At 42.6% G+C, this 24,035-nt stretch overlaps 1 protein-coding gene across 1 annotated transcript in view; it reads right to left on the bottom strand.

Moving 5' to 3' along the window:
- CNGB3 (cyclic nucleotide gated channel subunit beta 3) overlaps nucleotides 1-24,035 on the bottom strand; it is a 749,182-nt gene that overhangs the window by 22,356 nt on the left and 702,791 nt on the right. Inside the window, exon 18 of the mRNA XM_069219226.1 lies at nucleotides 22,500-22,686. Coding sequence (XP_069075327.1) covers nucleotides 22,500-22,686 — 187 coding nt within the window. The remainder of the gene's footprint in view (nucleotides 1-22,499; nucleotides 22,687-24,035) is intronic.

A 24,035-nucleotide genomic window follows, 5' to 3' on the forward strand; every position in this document is an offset into this window, starting at 1 on the left:
GCCCCATTTTGGACTACTAGCTGCTGGTTTTCAACTTTGAAAATGCACTGAGGCCTGCTGTCCAGACCTCAGTGACCGTGTTCTTTTCCCTTTCAAGTGATATATTTAATTGAGTACTCCCAATCGGCATGTGCTGACTCACAAGTCCCTAGTATATGGTACTCAGGTACTAAAGGCATCTAATGCTGGCTGTCCACATAAGAGCTGCAACACTAGTTGTACCACTGTGTGCGTGACAATGTGAAAACACGACTTTCAGCTGCCATTGCACATCAGACTTTGCCACTACCACTAATGTCAAAGTTCTTTTACTATAGGTATAAATTTACTCTAAGCATGACTACGAAGCCCTGTGGCAAGGAGCTGTATGGTGGTGTAGTTTCGATATGCCTATGCAGCACAGCCCTAAAGTGTTGGTGTTTGCTGAGGAGATTTAAGTAGCCTTATAAGGCAGTGGTTCCTAATCTTTTGACACCTGAGGACCCCCACTGAATCATTACTGGAAGCAGGGGACCCCAAGCAATTTGTATGATTTAAATTTCAAACTTTAAAACAGTAATTCGCAAAAAACAAACAAACAATTACACACCAAACAAATATTTGAATTACTTGAAAAAATATGCAATAATCGAAAAATGTTAATGGGAAGGTTGGTGCTGCATCTCATGTTTAGTTTTATTTAGGAAAGCTGAATCCTCAGGTCAGATTTAACATTTCCCAAGCGATTTCTGTTTTTATATTTTAGGTACATAAGATCTGAGAAAGGTGTTTTGCAAAAAAATGTGGTGAGGAAAGGAGGTAACACCATAAGAGCGCCTCATCACTCCAAAGCCTCTCTGTCACATGTAATTAATTTGTTCTATAGCACCTCTCATACAAGTGTAGGGTGTTGAAACACTTTACAAGGGACTACAAGGCGTCATCCACACTAGTAGGCATTTTCTAAGAGTGCTTGGTCTGGAGAAGCACAAACTCAAGATTTCAGAAAACAGCACAGTAGTTTACGTTGACTTTAATAATAAGAATATATTTCTTCACAAGTAAACTTTGTTTAGCAGAATAAGGAAAATGAAAGTCTGGGAAAAACAACTAATTTGTGCCATGCAATTTGCATGCAGCTCTTTAATGGCAGTTCATAGCTCATTTTGCTAGATTACGATTGTAAACTATGAACTGCACAATAAAAATAGAATATCTGAAAAAAGCATTAGATGTGACTCAATGGTGCAGTCAATAGTTATGTCCAATTTAATACTGGTCACGTTTGTGAAAGTTGCCATACTTTGACCTCACTAGTCCAGTGACTTCACAGTGTCTCAGGGACTGAGACAGGTTTCTCTCTGCCTAGGTCAGGGCTCTTGAAACTGGGGCCTGGCCCCCCTGGGGGACCTAAAGTGATCCCAGGGTGGGGCGCCAAGCTTTGGCCAAAAGAAGCATTATGCTGATAACAGTGCTTTATCTTAAGCAGAAAAATATTTATTACATTTTTCAAAATATTTATATTTATATTATATTTAAACAGGTCTAGACATATTTAAACATTACCAACTTAATAGAATAATTGTGAGAAATTCTGAGGGGGCCTGATTATTTTTTCCCATGGGGGAGGGGGAGTGCAGCAGCAAAAAGTTTGAAAACCACTGGCCTAGGGAGATGTGTTGCTGCACTGGATGTGCGACCCCCGCCCACAGGATGGGCTGTAAAGGGTGTTAGCCCAAAAGGCAAGCATCAGTTGGTGATGCGAACTTTGAGGGGCTGCTGTGACAACACTTCCACAAAGGAAGCCTTTTGTTTCCCCTACACAGGGTAGAACTAGGGCCAAGGAATGGAAAACCGGGTTTAGAACCAGTTTTCCATGGCCGTGCTGGCCATGGTAGCCACACCCCCAGGTGTGGGCTACCAAGATCCTCACGCTCAAGGAAGACTTCAGCCTTGTTGGTTATGGCACACAACATGTACTTTGGGATAGCAAGATGCCACACATAAATAGGAACTGTGTCACCAGGTAGGAGGGCACCTACTAGCCCATTTGCTAGTGACCGCGTTGTCCCCTTGGGCACTTTTCTGGGATATAATGGACATCCCTGGCACCCAAGACTTTAGTATTCATACTTGGACCAAGGATGAGAAGAAGACCACTCTGCATCTGATGGGAGAGAACAAGAAGAGGCTGCGACCCTGAGAAGTTCCAAAGATGTCATGCGCTCGGCTGCCCAATCATCTCTTCCCTTTTGGAGAAATGAGGCACATGTCGCGTGGGCTCTCATTATCCTAAATGAGACTACTGGATTTCTAGGCAGCAGGATCGTTCACGGTGTGGGGGACTGAGTCGGACCCACTTGGAATGGCCTCTGTCACCCTAAACCCGGTTTTGCTCCGGCTAACTAGCAGTGCCTCATTTCTCCAAAAGGGAAGAGATGATTGGGCAGCCAAGCGCATGACATCTTTGGAACTTCTCAGGGAAGTCGTGGTCACTCAGATCCAAACCAACTCTCTCATTTACACAATGATCTCATATACAAATGACAAAGGCAGTATAAGTTTTATATAATGTTTTAATAAAACGACTGCATTTTAGATATTAAGGCGTGAGCCGCAATAACCAGAACCATACAACACAGTAGTATTGAAATAGTCACGAGGAGAGTGAAACATAAGAATAACACTATCAGGGTGTTTAACAATTTCTACTCTCTCCCAGCTAGTTCTATTTCGAGCACAGCATGTTAAGCTTCTAACTTGCCTTTCTGAATCCCCGGGGAGACATCAGCCCTCATACCTGAGCAAAAGCCTGTGATCTGGTTCAGCATCTGCAACGAGGCAGTCAGCGTCTAGTTGTGGTTCCCTGGTCGGAATCTCCCTCTTGCGTGTATTGGGACAAGGAAGTGTTTTTATAACTAACATGTCAGCGTGATCACAAAATGTCCCTACGCAAGAATGCCAAAGACTAAACTCCTACCACGTCTATCGGCAATGTACCAGACTGTATCCTTGACTAAAGCACAGAGTGAACAGGAATGTGTTATGGAGAACTCCAGTGCTGAAGTAGGCTAAACAGTGTGATAAAAAAAATAAAACAAGACCGTAGAACTGGCTATTTGAAAAATAACAGTACGAAGCCGAATAAAAGCATTTAGAGCAAAGTGCACAGAGGCTCTAAGCTGCAAGCAAAGGAATAAAATACATCCAGGGCAAAATGCACAAAGGTCTAAAGCCTGAAGCTAATGCGCAAAGGATACGTAAAACTAACCACACTACAAAACAAAGGTTAAGATCATGCACTGGATCTTGACTCAGTATCTTCACAGAAAATGAAAAACGTCCATGTCTTCCTGCGACATCTAACAATTGCATCCTGCATGTTGTTTCTTGAGCTGGGCACTGATGAGGTCCAGATCCTCAGAATGATCTGAATAATCTACTGGACTGCATGCCAGGGAACTAATTGATAGTAGCTAGCAGCTCACGCTAGCTCACAAGCTAGTCATTGGATAGCCCTTTTCTACAACTTTTAATTTTGCAAACAAGACTGTTTTGATGTGTACAGCTTAGGTAGTCGTCAGCTACAATGAATCAATATAACATTAGTGAGGGGAAAACTTGTGTTCTACATGTTGCGCTATCAGTGCTAAATAGCGGTTGCTTCTGTGGTCCTCTGTTACCTTACTCAAGTTTACAGAGACCCAAAGCCGATCTTGGAATTCCGGATTAAGATATAGCAAGTTCTCTGCCATCCCACATCTCCACTATGTATCCTAATGCTGAGAGAAGGAATGTAATAATGGGTGAGATGTTGGCACCACAAATTGCCACTTTACCAGCCTTCTGCAGATCAGCATGGATCCAAGTGGGACAAACATTGTCTTTGTAGCTTGACATCAGATCTGAGTGACATCTGAGTGACACAGCTGCTACCAACCATTAAGGAGATGCTTCTGAAAGCGAAATATGTGAAATTTGTCGGTGGATGTGGAAAGCATTAATGTATATTGGGAGGTGTAATAAGCTGCTGTGGGGGATAAAGGAAGAAGGTATCCTGCCTGATTACAAAATTAAAATGTTTTTAGTCACACAAACACACTCTCTCGCTGTTTCTCTGAAACACTTACTGTTAAAGTTAAGGTATGGTTAGGACACATATAAATTATAATTTTGTTTAAAAAAAAATGTACTAAAAAAACTACAGTTGAAGTACAGATATAGGTACAAACAATATTTATAAATTACCCCATACATTAGTGAAATTAGCTAACCTAACCATAATTCAAGCCCCTCATGCACTGCTCATAACCTCACAGGACATCGATATTAACATGTTAAAGAACACTGTTGATGATTACATTGATGACATCTCTGTTAACATAATTGAAAATAATTCCTGTGTATAGTATTGCGGATTATTGCAGGAACTCATGTGTCCTCTCAAGTCTTCAAACTCCGGTCAATGAAATTAAAAAGAGGGACGAACAAGGTAGACCCAGGAGAAGGGTTTGCAACCCACAGAGTCTCACTCAAAGGCTTGCAAACCCTGGCATAGAGTCCATGTACCACACACTAAATTTCCCTTTTTAAAATCCCTTTGGGCCCCTTAAGTTAGCCAATGCTTCAGAGGATGCTCTCCCTGTCCCTTTTTGTCCCTTCTAATTTTTTACTTACAGGATGCAGGCACCAAGCCCCATATCCTGTGATGGCAGTTGAAACAAATTTTCTTCAGAAACCAGCCAATCAGAGCCTTTGGCTCTGAAGACCCAACTTTGACACTGCAGTCCAAAATGGACAACTGAAACAAAAATCTCTCTTGTCCATTTTTTTTAAATTTATGTAACAAGATAGTGCACAAACCCAGGTTATAAGATGGTCCATGGTTTAGAAATCCTGATATCTCTACTTTTTAACCAGACACATTTTTGCAGTGCTAATTTCTTGAAAACTACTGAGCGGATGTACACTAAACCAAGCAAAGACATTTACCTGGGAAAAGCTCTAGTTTCATGCCAAATATGGTGCAATGCTGTTCAGCATTTTTCTTTGACCATACATTGTATATTCCCTCTAACCCCAATAGACCGGAATATCAAGAATAAGGTAAATATGGAAAGTGTTGTGCTGATCTGTAAAATAATGCAAAATGTATTAGCAAATCACAGCACATGAAAATGCCCCTTCTTCCCTTTTAACTTTCCCATGATGGATCTGCACAAACCTTGCCTTGCCCACAGAAGACTAAACATACTAAATGTATGCCAAATTACATGTGGATAATTTTTCCCAAACAGAGTGTGGATGTTGAGGCCAATCCTACCGACTCTCCCTCGAGGTCACCTCCCCAGAAAATGGAGAGGTCAACTCCCTAGCCGTTGTCCCTTGCACTGAGAAAGAAGAGGGAAAGAAGGGAAAGTGAGAGGCATACACTCCTGCAAGCTGGTGTTTGAAAACCCAGAATTGATCCCCCAGTTTCTCAAGGCCAGTGTGTGAACATCAAGGTCCCTACCTATGAGTGAAACAATACAAAATACTAAAGGGTTGACACAATACAATAGGATTTATACTTAAAGGTTACAAGTTTGGGACTGGGAGAGTGTTCGTATGATATGGCTGGGGAGGCCTTATCATGCAGTACACTCGCAAATACCATCTTGGGTCCAGTCATGTATGTTTACATAATCTTAAATTCAACCCTGGGTAGCTGTGGCTGCAAGCAATACGGATTAGAAAATGAACAATGTGTAAAGCATTTAACTGCACTAAACAATAGAATAAGAAAGTCACATAACACAAAAGAAACAAGACACCAATTTATAAAAAAAATAGATTATATTTTTATGAACGTTTAGTGACCTTTAGCATCAAATGCACAGGAGTGTTCTGGGGATACAGATTAAAGCAATAAATACGTTTTATATCAACCGCAAACAAGCACTGGCCAACAAAAAGTTTTGAAATGCTTGGAAAGTTTGTAAAAGTTAGTTTGACAACTCTGGCTCAAGTTGGGTGACCAAGTCCAGCAGGATAGAGGTCTAGGTGGCCAGAAAGGTACTTTGGACAGTTACCTGGCCAACAGAGCAGTTTTAAGGCAAGATCCAAACTTTACAGAACGACTGCCAATGACATCAATGGAGAAGCCTTGACTCCTGGGGATTCAGACAAAAAGATGCTCAAAGGATGCTTCTGTTGTGGTGCGGTCAACAGGGGTGCTTTGTGGGGATTTCTCAGTCCATGGGTGAAGTGGGGTGAAATTGACCACAGAGGTTGGTGTCTTTCGAAGTCCCCCGATGCTGGGCTACTGGTCAGTTTGCATTGAGGTTGGTGCAAAATCCATTGGTAGGGGGCTATTGTCCCTTGGGTACGACAAATCCAGTCCTGGATAGCACTCCTGGGATCAGCAGACAGAGATGCATGTTTTGTCTACCTCAGGCTTGTCCTCTTGGATGCCTGGTGAGTGGTATTGGCAAATGTCTTAAGCTGCTACCAACTTTGCGACTTGGGCAACTTCAGCTCTGGAACCAGCTCTTGTGTCCCTGCAGCTGGTTCCACAAGAACAGCTGGCTGATAATTGGAGTCACTGCTGTGGTTGGATGTCAAGAATCCACTTTTTCCTGAGCCAGAAGCATTAGGCACAGTCCAATCTTTGTTAGCCCAAAGCGCAGCAGGTGCAGTCCTTCCAAGCATGCAGCCTCGCTTTCTGCAGGTCCAAGGGCAGCTGGGCAGTCCTTCCGAGCTCCTCTCTCCAATTCCAGCGTGATCTGAGGGTCAGGGTGCCAGGGGTGCCATATTTATTCCAGGAAAGTACCCTGAGGAGGCCAGTCAGTCACTCGCCAATAAGCTACTGGGTTCCCTCCTACCTAGTGACGAAGTTGCTTTGATATGTGGCATATGGCTTCGCCAGAATGCCACATTCTTGCCCTGTTCAAGATGGCACGACCCTTCCTCATCATCAGGAGATTGGTAGCCAACTCTAGAGGTGTGGCTACCTAAGGGCTACACGGTAAACCTGGTTTGGGTGTGAGGTTCCCCTCTTACACCCAAGAGCAACCCTTCTGTACACCTTGGGTGTTCTACTTTTTCTAGTTGATCTGTGCATTTGCTACAACCTTCTTGGTAGTGGTTTGTTTGTCTTTTGGGTTTTGCAGGACATTCTCTGGCGAAATGGCCCTTTCGACCACAGTACAGACATTGTCCGTCTTTTCTACGTAGATCTTTCTCTTGTTTCGTTAAAGGCCGCTTGATTATTTCCAATTTCCATTGGTTCATGACTGTTCTCTCTCTGAAATTGTGATTCTCTGTACTTATGAATACACCAGGAATTCTTCTCAGTCTTTTTGTGTGTTCCCTGTCATTCTGCAAGACGATGGTCTAGTCTCAAAACAAGATTTATCAGATCTTGACAATCCATGGGTTGAGGATCGATCTGAGCAAGAATGTCTTTTAGCTCATCTTTGAGTCCTTGGTAGAACAGGGCTGCTTGCTTTTCTTCAGGCAAGGACGTTTCTGCTATCAGCCGATTAAAGCTAGCCAAATAAGAAACTTTGGGCCAGATGTAGCAAACCGTTTGCGAGTCGCAAACGTGGGTTTGCCATGCAGAAATGCATATTGCGAGTCGTTACCGACTCGCAATATGCATTTCCGACTCGCAAATAGGAAGGGGTGTTCCCTTCCTATTTGCGAGTCGCTGTGGGATGCAATACCATTTGCGACCGCGTACGTGGTCGCAAATGGCATCGCAGTTACCATCCACTTCAAGTGGATGGTAACCCACTCGCAAATTGGAAGGGGTCCCCATGGGCAGTTCTCGGTCTGCGGATAGAGTCCCTGTTCTTCGATCAATCACTCTTTCAAATTCCCGGACAAACTTTTTCCAGTCATAAAGCAGGGGACTGTTTTACGCACAAGAGGGATTGCCCAGGTGGCCGCGTCTCCAGTCAAATAGGATAGCAGGAAGGCCATCCTGGATTGGGCATCAGGGAAGGTGTTTGGTCGACATGTAAAATGAAATTCTACTTGAGTCAAAAAGATTTGTGCTTTCTGAGGATCACCTGAAAACCTTTCTGGGGGACACAAAGGAATGGGTGTGGGAACTGTGAGTGAAATGTTAGTTGAAGGATTAAGCCCATCTGCACCCAAAGGACTTTGCTCCATCTTTCCCACTCTTTTGTAACTGATCCACCTTTCTGCTAGATTGGCTGCTATATTTTTAGATTCAACTACATCTAATTGGAGCTGCGTAACTACCTGAAGTAACTCGTCCCATGGGGCCATATTGAGAACCTAGCACAAACCAGGAGGATTAAAAATTTGTGGGCTCACTATTCTGTCAGGGAGGCCGGATCCTCAGGGCTTGCGTCTGTTCTCAATTTGTCTACCTCTTGGCAGCTCCAAACTCTACTAGCTATTATAGCACAGAGTTAAAGAATGGATAAGTGGGGGATGGAGTTTTAGGTTGAGAACAGCGGGGAAGGAGACCTGTGGAAGCAAACGTTAAGAACACAATAGCAAGATTATTCACATTGACTTTCATAAACTTTGTTCCTAATATTTATATACTGATAACATGAATGATCACGAGCTTTCTTATATCAAGACCTTATTAACTCTGGATACCTGGAAAATAAAGACGAATTATGCAAACGTTCATATGACCGTTTGTAGAATAACATCTTATGCTCTGAACACTGAATAACACTCTGTTGGATCTGGGTTTCAAGAATACTTTGAACATTGAATAACACTCTGTTGAATCTGGGATTCAAGAATACTGTAAACATTGAAAAACACTCTGTTGGATCTGGGTTTCAAGAATACTATGAACATTGAATAACACTCTGTTGAATTTGGGTTTCAAGAATACTATGAACATTGAATAACACTCTGTTAAATCTGGGTTTCAAGAATACTATGAACATTGAATTACACTCCATTGAATCTGGGTTTCAAGAATACTATGAACACTGAATAACACTCGGTTGAATCTGGGTTTCAAGAATACTATGAACATTGGATGACACTCTATTAAATTTGGGTTTCAAGAATACTATGAACATGAAATAACACTCTGTTCGATCTGTACTGCACAAGTTAAATGCCAAGAAATGATCGTGCACTCTGCCGATCTGTACTGCAAGAGTTAAATGTCAAGACTGAATCGCGCACACTGCTGTCGATTCGTACATCAAGGTTTAAATGCCATGAAATGATCGCACACTCTGCCGATCTGTACTGCTATAGTTAAATGCCTCTGAGCTGCAAGGGTTAATTGCCCAGAATGAATCGCGCACACTGCTGCTGATTCAACCATCAAGGTTTAAATGCCAAGATACGATTGTGCACTCTGCCGATCTGAGCTGCAAGGGTTAATTGCCAAGAATGAATCGCGCACACTGCCGCCGATTCAACCATCAAGGTTTAAATGCCAAGATACTATTGCGCACTCTGCCGATCTGAGCTGCAAGGGTTAATTGCCAAGAAAAAACATCGCACACGCGATTTCACCAAAAGGCCCAAAACTCAAGTATTTCTGAAAACGGAGTTAGGGGCCTAACCCGACCTCTGCCTTACCGCCCTGCTTGAAGATCACCAAGGGATTGAGGACAGGGCCTGGAAATCCTAGGTAGGCCTCCGGAACAGGAGCTCAGGAAAATGCTGCTGCTCTGCACCAGGGCCTCTGAATAGTGAGCATGTGGAGCTGGGCTGGGTCCCTTAAATAGACCCAGGCCCCGCCCACGTGCCACACCCAGCCAGACTGCAGGAAAGGATTCTAGAAAGGCTCAGAATAAGGACCACACCCTAACCACACCCTGTAATCGTGCAGCAAAGCCTTGAAAACGAGCAATACATTGCAAACAGCATTAATGACGTTTCAAGATGAATCTGCAATGCAAAAGGTTAACATACTGTTTTAACACATAATGCATGAATTATTAGATTACATAAGGATTAGCTTTTTACATTAAGTCGCCCGTAGAGTGCGCACTGTCCTGATGTTGACAGTTCTCCATGATACTACTCCAGGGACTGGTTCAACTTCTCGGTCTGCCTATCAATTTCAGGATGATAACTTGTCAACATGTAATGTATCACCCTCAAATTTTGACGTTAGTTCTTCGAACGTTTGGCAGTAAACTGGGGCAATGTATCAGTAATGATGCAGAAGAAAATCCATACAACCTTACTATTTTCCTCAGAAATTACATGGCTTTTAAGATACCCAAAGTTCTTGTGGTCTGCCCAGATGGCACCACAATGCTGAGCTCCTTCTAAATAATGCATCCCAAGGAACAGTGCTAAGAGTTCCCTCTTATAAATGGTGTAGTTGATTTCAGCAGATGTTAAACTTCTTGAATAATATGTCTCTGGTTACATTTGATCAGTTTTATGGTGTCTCTGTGGCAGAACATCCCTATAGCGAAAGAGGAAGATTTCATTTCCCACAGTGAATGGCAAATTACAGACCATAGTCTGCAAATCAGTGCATTTGTAAATTCTCCCTTAAGTGTTTCAATTGAAACCTCTTGTTCCTTGCCTAAGTTAAAAGGAAGCTCTTTTTGGGAGAAATTTGAAATGGCATATACAATTTAGGAAAAGCCTTACGTAAAATGCCTATAGAAATTGGCAAAGCCTAAGCACTACTAAGCTTGTTTGATGGTTTGAGGAGGCTGCCAATCACATACTACCCTAACCTTTCCCTAAATCCATATGTATTCTGTATTTCTACTTATGAGATCTGGAACCCCATGAATACCACTTTAAGCACTTCAAAAATACACTTTCCCAACTTTGTAAAGAGTGAATGTTTCCTCAATCTTCTTAGCAATTCATTGAAACATTTTCGATGTTCTTCCAGATTGTAAGAAAAGATCAAAAATTATCAAGATATGTAATGATATGTGTCAAGTACATAGCATTTGCAAAATGCTGGAAAGTTGCAAGTGAATTGCACAGCTCAAAGGATATCACTATATACTCAAAGTGTCCATATCTTGTGTTGAGCACTGTCTTCCATTTATCTCTTGGATGTATTCCCACTAAATTATAGGCTCCACAAAGACTGATCTTAAAAAAGATCTTTGCTGACTTTATCTGACTTAATTGCATGGAGATCAGTGATAAGCAGATATCTGTTTCTGTTTGCGGTGGCAGTAGGTTCTGCTAGTCTATGCACAATCTGAACTTATCCCCTGGTTTGGAAATGAAAAAGATAGGGTGTTCCACAGGTGAAGTGGAATAGTGAATGAACCCTTTCTGTAGGGTTTCACTTAGGTATTATTCAAGTATCACTGTTTTATTGTATCGTGAGGGTATATGCGCCCAAGAAGAATCTTTGCTCCTGGGGTCAAATCAATGGGATAATCATTAAGGAGATGAGGGGCAGTTGGTCAATTCCTCTTTTACTAAAAATATTGTGGAAATCTTTATATGCCTCTGGTATCTGAGGGTGTTCCTTTACCTTTTGTGCTGTACAACAGGTTAAAAGAAGTATGCATTCTAATCACTACAGAGGAAATCAGCTCTTGTGGCAATCTTGGGATGAAAAATGGATGATGTGGTCTTGCCAATCAATAGAAGCGTTACGTTTTTAAAGCCAAGGTGTCCCTAAAACAATGTAAAAAACTGGCATTCATTGCAGTCATACTGCATGGTCTCAACGTGTCTATTGCTAAAATCATTCCTAAGTAAGAAGTTTCTCTGTAGACTTCCCTCAACATCAATGGTTTCCCATCTATTCCCACAATATGTTCCAAAGTCTCCATTCTCTGTTCCAGTAGAGGAACGTTTTCATGGATTTTGTAGTCCATAAATGATTCAGAAGACTCACAGTCAATGATAGTCAGTGTGAAAAGTGGGCCTTAGTCGAGGCTACCTCTGCAGCAAACGGTTGGAAATGGCTACTATAGGATATCACATACTTCTTACCCTCTCGAAAGGAGAATAAAGCAGCATGTGCGGTGGCCTTCATTTGTCTTTTACAAAAATAGCCATAAACTGCTGCATGATTGTTCCAAAGTTCCACGTCAGAGGACTTTGGTTTAAAATGAAGAAAGTTACACAGGCTAAAACATTTTTGTTAAAGTAAAATAACATGCAAGTTACCTTAGCTTCATCAATAGCAAATTGTTGAGGTTTTTTTCATAAAGTGCAAAATACATTCAGCCATAAATGTTTCAAAGCAATTTGGATCTCCAGGAAACTATTAAGGTTGTGCAAAAAACTGTGAATATATAAGGCACTGGGGTGGTATTGAAGCTAGGGGAAACAAAGGAACTCAATACTCCTACCCTGGATGCGCTGGGAGGGTTGATCCCCTGATTTAATATCTCTAGGGTAGCGGTTCCCAACCTGTGGTCCGCGGACCCCCAGGGGTCTGTGACACATTCCCAGGGGATCCGCAGGCATGGGCTGGGAGAAAGGCACTTCTCCAGCTGGGGCCTCTAACAGTAACACATGTGTGTTTTTACTTGTGCAGCAATGTAAAAGCCCTCAAAGTTCAGTGTAAAACCAGCAGCTTTCCAGAGAACATAAAAGCGTCAAGATAACTCTGGTGATTAATGTACCTGCTGGTGCAAGATGGGAGTTTAGTCTAGTGGCAGGTTTGACTCATCTAAGGTAGCACAGATGGTTAATATGCCTGCTGCAAAGAACAGTATTTTATGTGCATAGTACAGTGGTTTACTGCTTTTGTTACTGAGATTCTTTTGTTATTATGCAGTTTATAAATTACAATCATAACATAGAGTGAGCTATGAATGACCATCAAAGAGCAGCATGCAAATTGCATGGCACAAATTAGAAAGTTTGTTTTTCCCAGTCTCTCATTATCCTTATGCTGCTAAAAAAAAAGGGTTTGCTTTCGTGGAAATACATTCTTATTATTAAAGTCAACGCTAACCACTGTTATGTTCTGAAACCTGAGTTGGTGCTTTTCCAGACCAAGCCCTCTTAGAAAATGCCTACCAGTGTTGATGACATGTAAATCCTGCGCCTTGTAGTCCCCTGTAACGTGCACCAACACCCTACAGTGGTATGAGAGGTGCTATATAACAAATTAATTACATTATGGCGATATGAGAGGCTCTTGTGGTTTTACTTCCATTCCCCACCACATTTATGTGAAAAAAGCTTTCTCAGATCTTATATACCTAAAAAATAAAAACAGAAGTCGCCTGGGAGATGTAGAATCTGACCTGAGGATTCAGCCTTCCTAAACAAAACCAAATATTGAAATGTTAGCTGCCAAGATGCAGCACCAACCTTCCCATTAAAATGTTTAGATTTTTGCATATTTTTTCAATATAAAAGAATTATATCATTAGCAATTCGAGTATTTGTTTGGTGTGTACTTGTTTATGTATTTTGTGCGAATTACTGTTTTAATGTTTGAAATTTAAATTGTGCAAATTGCTTGGGGGTCCCGGCTTCTAGTAGTGATTCAGTGGAGGTCCTCAGGAGTCAAGAGGTTGGGAACCACTGCTCTAGGAGTAATATGCACCTTTGATGAGTGATTGCAAGATCAGCTTTGATTTTACTGATCCCATGTGCTGCTGGGGATGAGCCTCAGTCTCCGTTTTTTGGGGTCTGCAAATGTGCCACAAATACAGTACTTGCTATGTGCGGATGTCACGGCCAATCCCTCTGTCTCTTCCTAGAGGTCGACATAATTCCTTCTGCTGGGATAAGGATGTTAATGAAGACCCAGACTAAAGGGGTAAGGAGAGAGAGAAAGGGAGCAACACACACTTCTGCAAGCTGGTGTCCAGAAAACCCAGAATGGATTCCAGAGGCACAGTATCTAAAGGCTAATTTGTGAAAGTCAGTGTCTCCATCTATGAGTGAGAGGAAACAAATTACTAAAGGGTCAACACAACAGCATACAAACTAAACTTAAAGGTAACAAAGTACAGGAGTTACCTGGTGCAAGCAGTAACTAGCACCTGCTGTACCTCAAACCCCGCTCAGGAGATGGAGATGAGATGCTAATGCAGCACAAGGAGACAGTAGACTTGCACAAAAGGGACACTGTGGCTGGAAGGTAACAAAGCACGTAACCACAGACAGCAAGCAAGGAAATTAGAGGGATGAAGGGAACCAACCATATTAGAAAAAAAAAGGTGATGGGATGGTACAAGCTGAGTGTGAACTGAAGCTAATAGCTAAAGGTAACAGCAATCTGTGCTGCCTGACAAGGAAACTCTGTACAGGTGAGGTTTATATACCTGGCTTGCCTCTACTGGCCCTGAGGTGTGCCTGACTGTGCTTGTGCTTTAGTGGTTGGGGCTGTGCGTGTCAGCCAGAGTAATGTAGTTTTATGGATATGAGTGTGTATTCTCCACCATCCTGTGTGTCATTTTTTCCTATTTGTCGATTTGTAGCCTAAAGTGTCTTTAAACCTGACATTCATCAAATGATGCTACAGCTATTAGCAAAGGAACAACTTTAACTGTGCCCCCTTTTGCATAATCTGCTCAAATGTGAAAATGCCAAGAACAACCTAAACATACTACGCATCTACAAATTTATTGCAGATTCATTAAATGGTGCTAATGTTCTAGACAATCAAAAAAACTCAATTTTAACTGTCACGATAAATATCTCTTTTTAACCCATTTAACCCTATCTGACGCTTTTTGTAGCACTAATTTCGTTACAAGTAAAACACCACATAAGGGATTAAGGTGGGCACACTCTGGCCCCTGAAACTCAGTAGGGGAACCCAAAAGCCCATCCGAAGTTTTACAAATAAAACAAAATGGCTCATGCCAGAGTTATAGTACTCCAACTGTCATGGTCCCCATGACTGTGTTCTGAAGATCGTGAACCCAGTTAAGTGTTTGTGAACTACAGGACAGATGTACAAAGCATTTTTGAAGTTGCAAATGGCTTGATTCTTATAATCAGGCCATTCGTAACAGCAAAAATGCATTTTGGGATGTACAAAGCCCAAATTTCAATTCAGGAACTTGTTATTGAATTGCAAATTGGGTTTTGTGATTCGGTATTTGTGGTGTGTTGAGGGCATCCCTTCCTAATACCAAATCGAAAAGCATGTACAAATGTTTTGTGACTGAATTGCGGTTGCAAAAAATTCTCAATTTTCCCCCAATTGAAAGTTAGCGGAAATCCATTCCCAATTGGAAGGGGTCCCCACGGGACCCCTTCCACTATGAGAGTGGTTGAGAAAATATTTTTTAAGACCAGGAAGTGGTCCCATGGACCACTAACTACTCTTAAAAAATGAAACGTCAAAGTTTCATTTTTTTTTCTTTTTAAACGCATCCTGTTTTTCTTTAAGGAAAATAGACTGCATTTAAAAAAAAGGATCTATTTATTTAAAAGCAGTCACAGACATGGTGGTCTGCTGACCCCAGCAGGCCACCATCCCTGTGATGGCAGCGAGTCGTAGTAGGTCACAAATTGCGACCTACTTCATTAATATTCATGAGGTAGGTTTATTTGCGACCCACTATTAATCCCTAATGAAACTCAAAAGAGTTTCATACATTAGGAACAGCTATTTCTTAACTGTGATTCACAAAAAATAGCAATTAGGTAATCGCTATTCCAAATATTCGTACATCTAGCCCTTGTGGACCCATGCTAGATATCCTGCCATAGTATACAGACTTTGTACCAGATAGGCATACTATAATATGTACTGACTCATCTTGGATACCCTGCTGCAATCCTCAGACCTTGCACACAGTTTGCAACTATAAAGTATGTGAAGTTATGTTAGATTCCTTTCTACAGTTTTCAAACTCTGTACAGAGTTCTAGGACTAGGCATGCCATTTTGGATGTGTTGCGTGTGCCGGCTTGATTTTAAGTTCGCAACCTGTTGACACATGTAAGGACCATTTAAAATTTAAAAAATATTTTTTTTCCTCATTCAGTTTGAGATTCAGGAATAGGCTGTGTTGTTTTAGGTGGGCTTTTATAGCAAACTCACAATTTCTAAAAATGTTTTGGTCCAGGGAATTGAATCTGAGTTTGTAAACCTGAAATGTGTGTAGTGAGGATAGGGCTTCTGTGGCAGCTGCCAACTATGGGAGTGGTGGGGTGGGCAAATGGGTGGTAGGTGAATACGCAGAAATTATATTAACTAAATTAATGCCGGCATGCATTACAATATTGTTTTGAAGTTAAAATGTTTAACTTTAAAACTGTAATGTATTGAATGCCTGTGATTTAGGACATACATACATAAAATACATAAAAAACTGAAATAACAGGCACTTACTGTAGGTATGGTGGATCCTATTCAGTTTTGATAAGAATCAGGAGTTAGCTTAGTTTCTGGCTTGAAGGCCTGAGCCCCCGTCACCCAGTGACTTCTAACCTATTTAGCTTGCTCTGTTTTAGCATATTTATTAAATTCTTTCTTCCAAGATGGCTGCCATGTTTATAGTTAGGAAAATGTTTTCGTTTCATGTTATCAGTGCCATTCTGTAAAGGTGCCACTATCAGTGTCAAAGATAAATGAGATACATAGGTTGTCACATTATGTACTTTCCCACTTCGTGTGCCAGTTACATAATGTAGTTTGCTGGGAATTGTTTATATAATTGCCGCCCCAAGAATGCTTTCTTATCTTTGTTTGGGAACATACCAGCATCAGGGGTCCTACCAAGATCTGTATGAATACATCTCACACAGACAAGATAATCAGAGGGATTCCTACCAGATGCAATTGACGCTATCTATGCTACACGTCGCCTTAATGCTTACCCGGTCTTCGAGTCACCACAGAGTTTGATCTAGAGACCTCGTTAGAAGGTAATGAGGGTTGGGGGGCTCTTCTCATGGACACGGTAATGGCAGATTAGGTTTAACACACCTAGCTCTCTTTTAGGTTAGAGATTAGATTAATTATGCTAGGGTATTAGAGCCTATTTCACATTGATGCTGCACTTTCATGTTATTCTAAGATGGTAGGGATCTTCGTATTCATGACTCTTGTTTTTACCATTCTGTTTCTTGCATAAGTCATTATCCTAATCATTGCAGCCCATGCCATTTACAGTAGATTGCAGTCTTGTTAATAAAACCTTTTTGAAACTTTACTGCATCTCTTTCATTGCCTGTGTTTGACTGAGACATGTTGTTCATATGAGAAAGGGGTAATCTCTGTTTAACCGTGACCTCCCTGAGATGTCTCACTCTTGACTTGATACGTAAAGGGTGCCACAAATCACCTTTTACTATTTGGGATTTTGGTGAGGTAATGCTTGTGAGCAGGGAGGGTTGGGACGACAGTTGTGGCTTGTTGTAGGATTGCCATAGTTGCCTACAAACAAAAGTACTGTCATCCTTAAACCAGCAGTCCCTTAAGGGCTGCAGCATGTATTCTGCCACTCTAAGGTACCCCTCACCAAGCATGTGCACACTGCCATTGCAGATTGCGTGTGCTGGTGTGGAGAAACAGATAAAGTTGACATGGCACCCCTAGCAGGGGGCCATGCCCACAAACCACTGCCTATGCCATAGGTAAGTCACACCTCTAACAGGCCTTACAGCCCTAAGTTAGAGTGCACTATACCACAAGTGAGGGCATAGCTGCATGAGCAATATGTCCCTACAGTGTCTAAGTCCATTCTTAGACATTGTAAGTACAGTGTGGCCTTATTCAGTGCATGGACTGGGAGTTTGTCATTATGAATTCCACAGCTCCATGATGGCTTGACTGAAGGCTGGCAAGTTTGGTATCGCGCTTCCCAGCACCATAAACCCAAACTGATGCCAGTGTTAAATGTATTGTAAAATGCACACACAGGGCATCTTAGAGATGTCCCCTGTATTTTACCCAGTGCTTTAGTGCAGGACTGACCAGTCTGTGCCAGCCTGCCACTAACAGACAAGTTTCTGACCTCATGGGGTGAGAGCCTTCGTGCTCTCTGGGATCAGAAACAAAGCCTGCTCTGGGTGGAGGTGCTTCACATCCCCCCCCCGCAGGAACTGCAACAGTTGGTGGTGAGCCTCAAAGGCTCAGGCCTCCTATTACAGTGCCCCACGGCACTCCAGCTAGTGGAGATTCCCGCCCCCCCGACCAAGCCTCACTTGTGGTGGCAGGTCTGGCGGGAAAATCAGGTAAAACAGGGAGGAGTAACCCCTGCAGCTAGGAGCACCCTTAAGGTGTCCAGAGCTGAAGTGCCCCACCCTGCAGAATCCTCCATCTTGTTTTGGAGGATAGGGACCAATAGGGTTAGAAATGTGCCCCCCACCCCAGAGGGAGTTGGCACACTGAGGGTGTAGCCACCCTCAGGGACAGTAGCCATTGGCAGCCCTCTGACCCCTGTAATGCCCCTGAATCTAGTATTTAAGGGTACCCTGAACCTTACTCACCAGATTCCTGGCGACCTCAAGAAGAAATAAGGAGGACTACCAAGCCAACCCCAGCAGTGAAGTCTCCAGATGACAACTGACTTGGCCCCAGCCCTACCAGCCTGTCTGCAGCTTCAAAGACCCCTGCTCCAAGAAGGCGATGCATCCTGCAGGACCAGCAACTTCTACAAGCCCCCAGAGGACTGCTCACCTAGCACAGGACCAAGAACTCCAGACGACAGCAGCCCTGTCCAGGAGAAACCTCCAAAAAGGACTCCAGAACCGCCCCGAATCCACGAGTCGTGCACTCTTTGCACCCGATGCCCACGGCCCAAGTCCAGGTGGCCCACCGGTCCCGAGACGGTCCTCAGGCGATTCCGACCTCGAGTCTACCTTAGGTTGTCTCCTCCTGGCCAACACAACAACATCTGCAGCCTGAATCTGGAGGACCACCCTGACCACGACCAGATCCGATGAAGATTCACCACACCCAAGGAGACCCCTGCACCCGCAGCCCCCTGACCTTGGGGAATCCGACCGACAGTCTGGCAATGTCCAGCGGGTGCCTTTCCTGCTTGTCCAGCCTTTGGTTTCCCAGAACTGACCTCCCTGGACCATGTCTGCAGCATCTTTTGTGACCCCTGGGGTCCACCATTGAAAAGCATTGGACGCCCAGCTCTGTGTATTCACCCTGCACCCGGCCGCCCCTGTGTCGCTGAGGGTGTTTTTTGGTGTAAACCTGTGGCCCCCTACGGGTGCCGACCAAAACCCCCCAGGCCTGTCCCATGAAACCGCATGTACTTACCCGCAATCTGCTTTCTACCGAGCACCTCCAGTCCTCGTAGGATTTCATTGAAAACTTGATGCCAACTTTGACCTCTGCACCCAGCCGGCCCGAGTTGCTTGTGGTGCACTTTTGGGGTCAGCCTAAACTTTGACCTGTGGACATCCTATCCCCCGAAGACTAAAATCGTAAGTTGTGTACTTACCTGTTAACTGTGCTAACACTCCCCCCCAGGACTCTTTTGACGCTTATTAAAATTGCACTGTCAACTTTTGAAATAGAAAAGTGTTACTTGTAAACTGCTTTATCTGCAAAACTCAAATAAAGTACATTTGATACATATGCTTGATACTTACTTACAACCGTACTTACCTACAACAAAGATCTTTTGGCTTTAGAAATATAATAAAATATATTTTTGCTATATAAAATCAATTGGCCTGGAGGTAGTCATTGAGTGTGTGCCCCATTTCTTGACTGTGTGTGTACAACAAATGCTTTGACCTACCCTCTGATAAGTGTGACTGCTCGACCACATTACCACAAAAGAGAGCATTAGTATTATCAACTTTAGCTTCTGTTAAGCCTCAGGGGAACCCCTGGACTGTGTACACACCACACCTCATTGTGGTATAGTATATACAGAGCCAGCTTCCTACACTTACCTTGCTGCACCCCCGGTATTCTTCTCTCCTCCAGCGCAGGCCCAACCAAAGACCCTAACCAATCCTGGCTGTTAACCAGCATGACAATAGCGCCAGGATTGGATGGAGCTGGCTCTCTCAGCGGTCCAAAGGGCACTGGAGGCCTGTGCTTGCTTTCAACCCAGCTGTCCAAGACAGCTGGGTGAGAGGTTTAAAGAGCACGTCTGGCTAGCCGTTGCAAGACAGCCGGTCAAAGAGACATGCACACTTTAAACTTAGTGTCCAGCCTACCTCTCCTCTCTTCTGCTGCCACTCAGCAGCCGCCCCGCCCCATTATGACACTCAGCTCAGGATGCAGGTTTGCTGAGTAAATAAAAAATAAAATGCTAATAATATTTATAACCACTTTGTTTCATTCTAATTTTAATTAGTGGGGCGATGCTCTTCGGCCCTAATGGAGGAGCTGCCCCTGCATGCATGGACTTGCAGCAGAACCCACAGAGTTTCCGGCAAGTTAAGGACTTTTTTGAGGATTTGATGGGCTGCAAGTTTAAATATCCTTCCACTACATCAAAAAGGAACAGTTGGTGAACTGAAAAAGGCCCAGTTTCAAAGTAGGGAATTAATTCTGCTTTCTGGCGGAGTGATGGAAGCATTGCTTACCACTGTGGCTGGATAATTGCTTATATTAGAAGGGAAGAAGAGGTTGCTTTCCAAACAGAATCATCTGGAAGTCCATCCAAGGCTTTATCATTGCAGCCTGCAGTTCCACCACAAATGCTACAACAACTAGTGATGCTATCCCCATGGTGGACTCAGTCGATGAGGGGGAGTACACAGGGTATGAATGCACTTCACCCATCCACCCACTGAAAAAACTAAATGTTCAGAAAATGATTTGCAATATCTGGAAGCAAGAACACTACAGAAGAAAAGCTGAAAGTCTTTAGGAGTACTACCATGCCACAATATTTAAGAGTTCAGTATCTCAACAGCCATGGTAGAAGAGATGGCCAGATAAAATATAATCTGAGTAGCTGCCAGGCACCTGCTCACATTTTACTGGTGGTTCAGGAGGAACTATAAATTTAGGTGACTCCAGAAATGGTAATAATGGCAATATATTGTGGCGTATCTGAAGCAAAATGTATGATTATAAAATGATTGTAAAACAGGATGCAAGAGCACCCCAAAAGAGAGTTTTGTTCTTGAAAAAAAAAAAAACTGTTCTCTTTTATTTTTTTCCTCCTGTTTTCTTTCAACAGGACCTTTTCAACTTTTGTAATAAACAATCAATTTAAAAAACAACAAAACAAAACCCCCTGCCTCAAAATTGGGGCATTTAATTTACTTGTAAGTTACTAATAAAGTGCTACCATATGTATCCAGGGCCTGTAACTTACATGCTACTAGTAGGCCTGCAGCATTCTTTGTGCCGCCCAGTAAAGTAGCACTTGCATTGCAACCTGTAGTGCAGTTTTAGACTGCCATTTTGACCTGGTAAAATATACCCTTTGCTAGGCCTAAACTCACTCTTTTTTAATAGGTATAAGTCTCCCCTAAGATAGCCCCTGAAGGGCCATACGGCAGGGTGCACTGCATTCAAAAAGTCTGACATGTGGGTTTAGGTTTTACATGCCCTGTTAGTGGAAAACTCCTAAAGTCATGTTTCGCTACTGTAAGGCCTATCTCTCCTATTGACTGACCGTTGATTAACTTATTACATTTAATAAGTTCTAACTCTGGATTGGGAGCAGGTAGAGAAGTCATGTGTAGACTCAAATGAATTATGATTTAAGGTCCTATTTAATGGTAAAGCCGGATTTTCAGTTGCAGTCCTGAAAATGGCACTTTTAGAAAGTTGCCATTTTGCCATTTTCTTGTCCTAACCATTTATGCATTCTGTCAGTGTCCTGAGTTGAGGTATGCTGGCCCAGTGTTGTGCAGTACGATGTATGCATGTAGAAGGAGTTTGAAATGGCAGTGTTTGTGTATCAGAGCCAATGTAGATCTCAGCCATCCTATTTCTGAGTTTGTTTGGCTATACCCTATTCTAATCACTTACCTTTTGGTTACCACGCACCATATGTACTGCAAAGTGTCTTTGTGCAGCACTTCCGAACCCGGGAAACACAAATACAAAATGTTAACATGGCACATTGGAAAATGATACACTATGTAGTGTATGGTCAGCCTGGATGCGGGCCACAGTTTCCTAGGATCAACATTCTAGCACCAACATCTACAGTGATACTCAAGATGATAATGCCACCTGCTGAATCTTAATGCTCAATAAAAAACAACACCATCAATCATTTGTTGAAGGAATGGGAAGTGGTAGGGGAGATTTCATCATTTACTCATGATTTCATACGCTCCTGTCCCATCCCACATTCGATACGAATATCCATCCACACAAGGAGGGAAGACTATCCATCCACTAAACAGAAATCCACCATTCATTCTAGTGGGACAAGTCTTTTCTTAGGCTAGGGTATATTCTCTTTCTAACTCTACTACTAAGGAAATAGAATTATATATTTGAATTCATATTTTCAGAAATAATAGCATATTATCCACATTCTTCTCAGAAGAGGCTGCAGTGGAACACCTCTCCAGCCAGTATACAGCAAAGTGATATTTTGCAAGATATGTGTATTCAGGGATTGTAAATATATCTATACTTGAAAAGACAGCTGTTCCTTTGAACAACCAATGAATACGTACTCTCCCCTTAAAAAGAGGAAAGTCCCATGAAATTACTTTAGCAGAGTGATGTCTTTTCAGTTTGTGTAGCAGTTTGAAGCCTTGCCTTCCCGCAGCTGCAGAGATTATGGTTTGGAACAGTTTGGGCGTTTCTGGTCGCGTTGGTATCAAATGTGCAAAGTGAGCAAAGCCTTTTGCTGTAACTGCTGGCCCTGTAGGCTTGCCCTTCTCCTGCAGTAATTTTCTGTGAATAAAAAAAGAAGAACATAATTAATACTTTTCTCTTAAATAATCACCAGAAAATTGCACACGTTAAGACCCTACTAAGGCAATAGTAATACTGCCAGTGGAATTAGGTCATTACAACTGTGGAGCATATACTGCCCCCAACAAAAGAGAAAACAATTTCCAGCAGCATAGTCAACAACGCTGGGCTACCACCAGTGGAACATGACTGCCAGTAGGATTTGAGGATACTGCTAGCGGCAATTAAATCACCGACAGCAACCTATGTGCAGGAAAAATACTGGCAGAAAATGAGGGAATTTAACATTTGTTGAACTCCCAGCATTTCTTAAATTGGGTAAAATCATAACTACCTTCCACACCTTTAAGTGTTGGTTATAGGAGCTCACTAAACACGCATGTATCAATTTAGGAGTGTTTTATTCTGCAGCGGTTTCTATTTCTATTGCACATGGTAATTGTTAACTCGGCCAGTACTTATTTTGTTGCAACGTTTAGAGATGTATGAACTCTGCCAACTATATTTGTGCTTCTCTTGGTAATTCAGTACCACCGGTCGTAATACCTAACTGCAATTCATTGGAAACGGCAGTTCTTAGTCAGTAACGGCCCTCGCCTTTAGTCATGTACCATGAGCCCTGACAGTTTGCGAGTGGTCTTATTTTAGAATTTTGTAATAGCATTCATTGGCCACTAAGGGCCCTATTTAGAGGTTAATGGGTATGAGACATCCGACCAAAAGCAGCAGGTAGCCCATCTTCCCTACTTCGACTGCACAGGGCCTCCATGCACTCTGAATAGGGTGGATAAGGCATCTGCCGCTTTTGTTGGATTTCCGCATCCGCCAAACACTTAAATAATGTCAAATGTTCCTTTTCAGAATGTGGACAAAATAATGAAGTTATCATAAAGGGATATGCAGTAATTACTCCATGATTATCAGAGCATTACATAGGTAGCATGGAGGTAAAACAGGAGACAAGCACACCTGCAGTGCTATACTAAATTCAGCATGTGGTCAATATAAGTGTTACACACACACACACCTTGGCATCCTTCCACTTCAGGGCAACAGTGTGACACAGTAAATAGGCAGCATTATTGACTTTTGCTTGTGGAGCCTGGTGCTCTGTACTGGTGTGGTGTCACATTCTGGTCTACAACGCTAGTGCTGAATTGACCATACCCAAAAGCATCTATGTATCCAAACCCCTGCACTTCTTCACATACCACTGTTGGACCAGGAAAAGTACTGGAATATTTCATGAGTGCTGACTTTTTAGCAAATGTAAGTAAAAAAATGAGGCATAATGGCCCTTAGTTTTTTTATTTTAAAAATCTCAAGTG

The sequence above is a fragment of the Pleurodeles waltl genome, chromosome 2_2, assembly GCF_031143425.1.
Source record: "Pleurodeles waltl isolate 20211129_DDA chromosome 2_2, aPleWal1.hap1.20221129, whole genome shotgun sequence".
NCBI lineage: Eukaryota > Metazoa > Chordata > Amphibia > Caudata > Salamandridae > Pleurodeles > Pleurodeles waltl.